Below are 8198 nucleotides of genomic sequence, written 5' to 3' on the forward strand. Positions count from 1 at the left end.
TGTTTCGGACATCATGATGTAATAAAGTAATACTTCTTTACGCTATTATTTGAGCACTGTGTGATAATGTCCAATTATGTAATCGCTGTGTATGTGAATTTCTGATCCTGGCACGTACATGGTTCGCATTCATTTTACCTTCCAAAACCGGGTGTGACAGATACTCCTATAAAAAATCCACTCTAAATTAGGATCTATACTCCTAAAGCCATTAGGAATAGAAACGAATCAAGATGCATAATTAGAACCATTACCAATAAGAAGTTCTAGAGTAACCTTTTTAGACGACATCACCTTCTCTGGACGGCTAAGCCCACAATGGAGAACCTAGCTCCGATACCAATCGAAAGTGCAATTTGGCGGGTACACACGATCTGGATGTCGCCTAAGGGGAGTAAATAGGCGATTAAAAATTTAAACCAAAACTAGAACTTTTCTTACTCTATTCATAGAAGTATATGTAGCTGAATTCAGATGAGTAGAGTTGGTCGCAGCGGAATAGAGTCCTTGTCTCAAAAAGATCATGCACTTTACAGACAGCTTATACCAAAGATAAGAGTAAAGTGCAAATATAAATAGAACAAGAGACAAAGACATAGGTGATTTTTCCCATGGTTCGGTCAAGCCTGAAATGCTTCCCTACATCCACGTTGGAGTTAGCCAACCTGCTGTGGAATCTATTTAAACTTCTTCCTGTGTTTGCTCAGGTTTATCACTAGGGTGATAAACAAATACTTCTCTTATATCCAATGGTGTTGCAGTACAGCAGAACCACGACTATCACAACTCGATAGCTCGACGGTAGAAGAACACAACATGAAAGCCTTGCTCAAGATCACGCTCACTAACTCTTTATTGTAGCAACACTTCACCTCTCTCTTTTGGCTAGAACACGCGCCAACAATTGATCTAGAGAGAAATACACAAGAGAGGGATAGAGAATGATTATTCAATAGTACTACACTTGCTTGTTGTCTTGGTGTACTCCTTGGGGTTCGGCGCCCAGTAATGGCTAGTTCGATGCGCACTTGCTGTCTTGGTGTACTCCTTTACATAGCCCCAAGCCCCTTGTAGCTATTGGAAACAAAACCAGGAAACTAGTCTACGCAGGGGGGCACCGGACCGGTCTGGTGCACCACTAGACCGAGTTCTGTAGCCATGAGTCCAGGATCCTGATTGGAAGCTTCCTCTTTTGGCGGTCACTGAATCGGCCTGGAATACCCTCGAACCGAGGTCCACGTCAGCTAGTCGTTGGGCCAGCCAGCGCGCATCGAACTAGCCATTACTGAGCGGTCTACTGCACCACTAGACCAGTACTTTAGATGGTCCATTAAATTATAAAATATAATTCCCAAAGGTGTTTTGTTCCTCCGTACAGGCAGTCCGGTGCACACAGACTCGCTCTGGTGCGCCAGGCCACCCGAGCCTTCTTCTGACTTCTCTGTAGAATCAGTCTCGTGCACCACTAGACTAGTATTGTAGGTGGTCCGGTGCTGCTAGACAGGCTACAATGAAGTCCTTTCTTCTCCATTGAACTTGGACTTCTTGGAGGACTTCTCTGTGACTTAGGCACACTTGATTAGAGTATGATCCAATTGACTAAGTCACGAAAACTCACATTTCTTTTTCCTCCATTTCTCAGTTTCTCCTCAAACAAGGACCAAAATGGTACTTTTACTGCAAAACAAGTTGGAGTGCAAACCTAAGTGTCAAATACATAGTAAAAGGTGTATGCAACATGTTTGAGTAATCAAACCTCTCGTTTTGCTCTTTTGTGTTGTTTGAGCTTGGGGTTGGACTCCAAAACCTCAAGTCGACATAACTTGATCTTATTAGCCATCTTTGAGTTCCAATACCCTGCAATGATCAATAAGAACATTTCCAAACACAGGAATGACCCATACTATAAGCAAAGTATAATTAGCTCTTTTGGGCTCTTTCAGGTTTTGACTTTAATACTTATGCACTTCTTGTGACCATGACTCTACTCGAGCTAGGATCTTGAGCCTTATGACTTAAGCCATAAAACCATAGGAATTACCTTAGTGTCTTCAATCATGTTCTTATGTTGTAATCCTCAATGCACCAAAACCTTTTTCAACTTGATCAGCCTTGACTTTGCAAGAGCCTCTTCTTCACCTTGGCTTTAGGTATCTAAGTCCTCTTGACCTTCTCCCTTGCTCTAGTACCTCGAAGACCATCTTGCCTTGTCCTTGGTTCGACCAGTTGTCTTCAAGTCATGTACATTGAGTCCCACTTTACATTGTCCATCCTTCACTGTCACTTGTGATATTCATAGATCATATCCAACTCAGTTTATATGGTATATCACTCTTATCTCCATGTCTTTAGCCTTGTAAGCTTTTCACTAAGTACCTGCTCAACACTTAACACTATGATTATACTTTTAATTGTGTTGTCATCCAAAACACCAAAACCCACAAGAGACCTTTCAGGGGTGAAACTACCTAGGAATCCTGGTAGGCTCACCGTGAGTGAAGAAAAAGAAATTCACTTTAATGCTCGAGCTAAAAATAGCTTATATGGATCTCTTAGGATGGAAATTTTTCAATCAAATATTCACTTTGAACATTGCTAATGAGATTTGGCTTAAATTACATGAGCTACATGAAGACACATCCAATGTCTGTGAGCAAAAACATTGTTTAGCTTTGAGTAATAGAATTATTTTACCATGAAAGAAAATGAACTCATTAAAGATATGTATTCTTTTTAGATCTTGTTGTTAATGAGCTTAATTCTATATGCATTAACAAGCTAAGCGATGCAGATATTATGAGTAAAATCATCTCCCTTCTACCACAACAAAAATATGAGAGCATCATCACTATCCTTCACAACTTGAAGGACTTGAGCCAAATGACCTCGACGTTATTGATCAGCAAAAAATTAGCTAAGGAGTTGTTTGGATCCCAAATTCATAGGATGGGGGCAAAAAATTACCATTTTCTAAAGTTTAGATATAAGTCTATCCCAAATTCATAGGATGGGGGTAAAAAAATGATTTTCTGTATCACTAATCTATGTTTCTATTCTGTAACTTATAACACACTCGTCAGCTCGCTCCCCTATAATATAAATATAGCATATAAATATCTCCTTCATATTATCAATGAATAATATACAAATATATTGTGTATAAAATCATATTAGATCAATTGATTTATATATAAATTATGATTATTAAAATGGAATCATATTCCAAAGGTTCAAACGGGGCCTCATCTCTTTTTAATTAGCTTAGCTCATGAGAAAAATCAAAGAGCCTACGACGAATGTTTTGGTGAACCACACGACCAGTAAGTTTACTTGATACTAGTAATATTTGTGGGGCCATAATATGGTTGATTTCTTCCAATACTGAGGTCAAGCGAAAATGCCTCTCAGCCTCTCTAGCGTAATGGTTAAACCTTTCGAGTAGCACCTTCATGTCTCGAGTTCGATCTCCCTTAAGAGCGAGTTTCAGCCTTTCGAGTAGCACCTTCATGTCTCAGGTTCGATCTTCCTTAAGATTTCGAGTAGCACCTTCATGTCTCAGGTTCGATCTTCCTTAAGAGTTTTAGGCTTGGCTAAAAAAAATCTCACTGTGCTCCGCTGCACTCGAGGATCGATATCTTGTGCAACACCCTCCGACTGAACCATTGCAGAGTAGACAGTTGATTGACCCGTTAGTGGGGCCAAGGTTCGAAGATTTTCTCAATCAGAACCATGTTTCAGTCTCTTCTTAATATAATACCTCTCGTTTCAGTCTTTTCTTAATATAATACCAGGAGGGTGTCTTTTCTTAATATAATACCAGGAGGGTGGTCTCCGGACCAAGAATACTGAGGTCAATCAGGTACAGATTAACTGATAATTAAAGGTGGTTCATCCAAGGCTTCAGATACGATAATTCAGCAGCTTACAGACAAAACGAACACTACAACACACTTGAAAATAACAATAACATGATGGTCAGAACTGCAGGTCTTCACTCTCTTGCTGCCCGAAACTTGGCTGGCAGTATCCAGCAAAGTTACATTTGGCAGGCCTATTTCTATGTTACTTGAACAAGGTAGCTGAACAAAAGATATTTACAAGAACACTATGCAATCACAATTGCTCAAGGAAACACATTCTATTGCCAAATAGAAAAGCTAGGTGAGCCCCCGAGCCAAGGATTATACAGCATGCAGTAAAGCTAACCAAGTCAAATCAAAAGGGCGAAATGATGTATGTACATGCTACTATCTAGTTAGACCACACATGCACCAGCCCATGGCTGTTGCCGGTGTAGATCTCATTCCTGTCCTCATCATAAAACAGTGCAGTGACGTCCTCCAGAGCTTCTGGAACGGTGCTCCAGTCCGAGGACCGCTTGCTGTAACCATTTCTGCGTCCGGGTACACTTAGGGAAGGATCATTGGCAGTAATCTTGGCGATACACCTGCCTGTCATAATCTCACTTATGTTGATGGATCCAACTGGAACAACTGCACGACACCAGTGTCAAGATTATTTCCTGATAGCACAATCAAAGAAAGATTTCTATAATGCCAGTTCACTTTTTTTATGTGGTCATATTCATGACCTTGTAATGGTGCCCGATATCTATCAGCCTATATTCAATGTTGCAAACATCCAGCATGTTGACATCAGAGGCTAGTTGAAGAGGCCAGTAAAAAGGAAAAATCCCAATTGGGATATGGGAGCAGTTGCATCTATATAGATAGTGCAAACTAAATACTGAGGAAATGGTCAGGGTTTGAGTACTGCACCTGTACCATCCTCAGCCACTGCCTCAGATTTGCAGTACGAGATAATGAGATCCTGGTCACTCGTGATGTAAATATTGTTGGTGCTACAATCATTATGCCAGAGCAAATGGTCTTCAAATGAAGTCACAAGCTCTCCTCTGAAGTCCCATACAGCGACTGTTCTGTTTCGGAATGTCAAGAAGAGGTTGTTCTCATACAGAAAAATGAATGCTGAAGGGGTCATAAACTTGGAGACACTGACTTCAATTAGCTCAGAACTCCGCACCTTCGAAACACAGACCATAAAATCATTAGGCCTTCAAACAGTAAGGATTAAGAAAAATCAAATTATATCCACAGTCACCATACATCAAATATCTGGAAGTTTTCATTCTCTTGCTTGACAAGGAGCTTCTCATTGAACTGCTCGATGAAATCAATTTTCTTGTTGCGATGCAACAAGTGCTTAAAAGATTTCAGTTGCTTTCCATCTTCAATTGATAGTATCTTCAATGGAACATAACTTGGTGTCCTATCATATATCAAGAGCATGATTCCTGGACTGAAATTAAAAAAATAATAACTCAACATTTGAACAACCTCCCCTTCCCTCTTTCTAAATTACAGTAAGACAGATATAAACAAGGAAAATAGCAGAAACCTGATCTTTATCTCCTGCACGTTTTCATCTGGTATTGAATATAGGAAGGAGTAGTTCTTCAATTCAAATACCTTATATATGCTGCAGATAAAAGGATGACCATTACAACAATATTATTGTGAAAAGCACCATTTAGTGCAATGAACCATTAGGATGCATACCCATCCTGCGCTGAATATGTGAGTACTTTTCCATTCACATCATCAAACTCCACAAATCCAGGCCATTTCAGAGACTCTGATTCAAAGAGAGGAAACCCTGCATCTAACTGATTCCTTCTAATATACCTGCAAGAACAATTAAATAAAAAAATATATATTAGTTGGTGCCAAGAATTTTAGTAAGCTACATCACTAAAAAAATCACACTACAAGGATACTTATTCATAGGGTGTTTCTTGAAATCACAGAAATATAAGCATGCTTTCTTACTCAATCGGGGTTGTTCTGCACTTCAATGTGCTGAATTTGTCAGCCGCATAAACTGAAACAGTAATAAGAGAATCATTGTTCTTGTTGTAAAACAAGCTCCGAATCACTTCATCTGGGCTCAAATTCAAGAAGGCTATGCGCTTGTTTGTTACTGCAGACAGAGTACAAAGACTGGTCAGAAGACAGCATTTTTTATCAGATTGTGTAGCATATAAATCTCATTTTCAGAACACCTACCTCGGTCAAAAGCAGCACAAAGCCCAGAATTAGCAAGGGCAAATATGATATCCTTTGCTGCAACAATCTCAATAATTTTGGATCTTCTTTTAAGAAACTGCAGCTTCACAAATAGGTGAGCATTTTCATCATATGTATCGAACTCCTCCTGCACAAACAATGGATTCTCATGTCAATGCGAAATGACATGAAATAGTTCATGCCTCATGGCAAAGGAACAACTAATCCAACTTTTTAATTAACACAGAACACATGTCGGATTCAATAATTCTACGCACTGGTAGAAGTGTCATTGTTCCTAGATGCTGCAACCTGCCCACATTTTTCATCCAAAACCCCAGTACAAATACAGCCATTTGAAAACTTCTAACAAGCCCACTATTGAACAAAGATATAAATAAACATAAACCATGAGTCAGCACAAGCACTGAGGTAGCTCAGCCATCTGAAATCAGAAACGTCACTCTTTTTACTTGGATTTGTGTGACAAGGATCACATGAATCATACAAAATCTAAAACAGTGGCAAGGAATAGGATAGATATATACAGATAGTGGAGGACAATGTTAGATTAACCAATTTATACAACAAATTTTCAACCCATAGTATCTACTGAGTAGTTTTAAAGGTCCAGTCCAAACTAATATACCAAACCTCAGATTCAAATTAAAGGAGCATGGTAGAATTATCCAATCCCGAGATCCAATCATATTCGATTTGAATAACCAATCTAAAGAACAAATTGATCCAAACCCCTAGCAATCGAGGAAAGACGTTTACAGATAATCAAACATAGGCATACAGCAAAACTGAAATGTTCAATGCAGGTCATTTAACATTTATCATTTTACATGTATTAGTTTAAATCACAGGCACTATAACCCAACAGCCTAAAGCGGTAAATCCCAATCCATAAGCCCCTGTTCTGAACAATATCGAGCGCTATTTGATTCCAGCAGCTTAAAGCAATGCTACACGCACCAAAGAAAACACGCCACAACCAACAACCAAAGACTGCACACACAAGAAAGAGCCCTGAAACTGAAAGCCACCCCCATTTGCCTGAAAGACGGGCCCTTTCGTAAGAAAGCAAACAATTGGGGAATTTCCAAGACGAGATGTTTCGCTTCTCCAGAACAAAACTAGCCGCCTAGCACAAACGGAACACGTAAGAAAGAACATTTCCGGCCACAACCACGGGAAAATATCCTATGCAATCACTCGCCACCGACATCGGCGCGTAACCCTAGCTTGACCGCCGCCCTCACCGGACCCACCCACACCTCCAGCGCGGAAAGGCAGCAAGCGCACGGACGTCGGCAGCGCCGCTACGTACCTGGAGCTGCATGTTCCGGAAGCGCTCGGGCACGGCGGCGGCGGGGCCGCCGCCGCGCGCGGCGAGCTGGCGGCCCCCGATCTCGCGGCGCTGCAGCTTGGCGACGGAGTTGCGGACGGGGGCCTCCATCCGGCGCTTACGCCCCCCAGGCCCGGCAGCGCCCCCGGCGCCGTCGCCATCGGCACCACGCCGGCGCGCCGTGACGCGGAGGCGCACCCGCAGCTGCGACCGCTTCGGCCCGTCCATCCAACGCCTGCCCGCCCCCTTTTTAACCTGCTGTGCTGGATCTGGGGCGGAGCCGCCCAGAGGAGGCAGGACGCGGTGGTTGTAGAGGGGCTAGGGTTCGGGGAGGAGGCCGCCCGGTCGGGTCGGGGGGTGGGAGAGACGAGAGGAAGATGGGACGAAGGGAATTGTTCAGCCGTTCAGGTAGTTCGTGGTTATGGTTGTGGTGTGTGTTTGGGGAAGAGAGGAGGGGGGCTACGGTGTGTTTGTTCGAAGACTGAGGAATCACTCCATCTTAGACCTACCTCAGTTTATAAATATATGATATCATTAATTTTTTTAAACTTTAATCATTCGTATTATTTAAAATATTTATTAAAAATATAAAATTTTAAGTCAAGTATAAACTACCTTAAATGATAAAAACAAATTACAAAAAATGATAACTTATTTTTTTAATAAGACGAGTAGTCAAAGTTTTTTTTTAAAAGTAACAGTGTCATATATTTATGAACAGAAAGCGTAGTATGTTTGGTTTAAGTAATAAACTAATT

The 8198-nt window shown here is 41.2% G+C and overlaps 1 protein-coding gene across 3 annotated transcripts; it reads right to left on the bottom strand.

Moving 5' to 3' along the window:
* Nucleotides 1–3860: 3860 nt before the first annotated feature.
* Nucleotides 3861–7928, bottom strand: LOC100217002 (uncharacterized). Of its 3 annotated transcripts, none has more exons than XM_008663278.4 (8): nt 7423–7918; nt 6087–6234; nt 5850–6000; nt 5580–5705; nt 5419–5499; nt 5127–5289; nt 4779–5043; nt 3861–4493 (listed from the first exon to the last, which is right to left on the bottom strand). In XM_008663278.4, exons 1-8 carry the CDS (start codon nt 7666–7668, stop codon nt 4252–4254), a joined length of 1422 nt encoding a protein of 473 aa, XP_008661500.1. In that variant the 5' UTR covers nt 7669–7918; the 3' UTR covers nt 3861–4251. The 3 variants fall into 3 exon arrangements, with proteins under 3 accessions (XP_008661500.1, XP_020400498.1, NP_001136851.1); XM_020544909.3 differs by having other exon boundaries at nt 3872–4522; nt 5127–5319; nt 7423–7928; NM_001143379.1 differs by having other exon boundaries at nt 3954–4493; nt 5127–5319; nt 7423–7858.
* Between the last annotated feature and the right edge of the window lie 270 nt (nt 7929–8198).

This window comes from Zea mays, chromosome 10 (genome assembly GCF_902167145.1).
Source record: "Zea mays cultivar B73 chromosome 10, Zm-B73-REFERENCE-NAM-5.0, whole genome shotgun sequence".
Lineage (NCBI taxonomy): Eukaryota > Viridiplantae > Streptophyta > Magnoliopsida > Poales > Poaceae > Zea > Zea mays.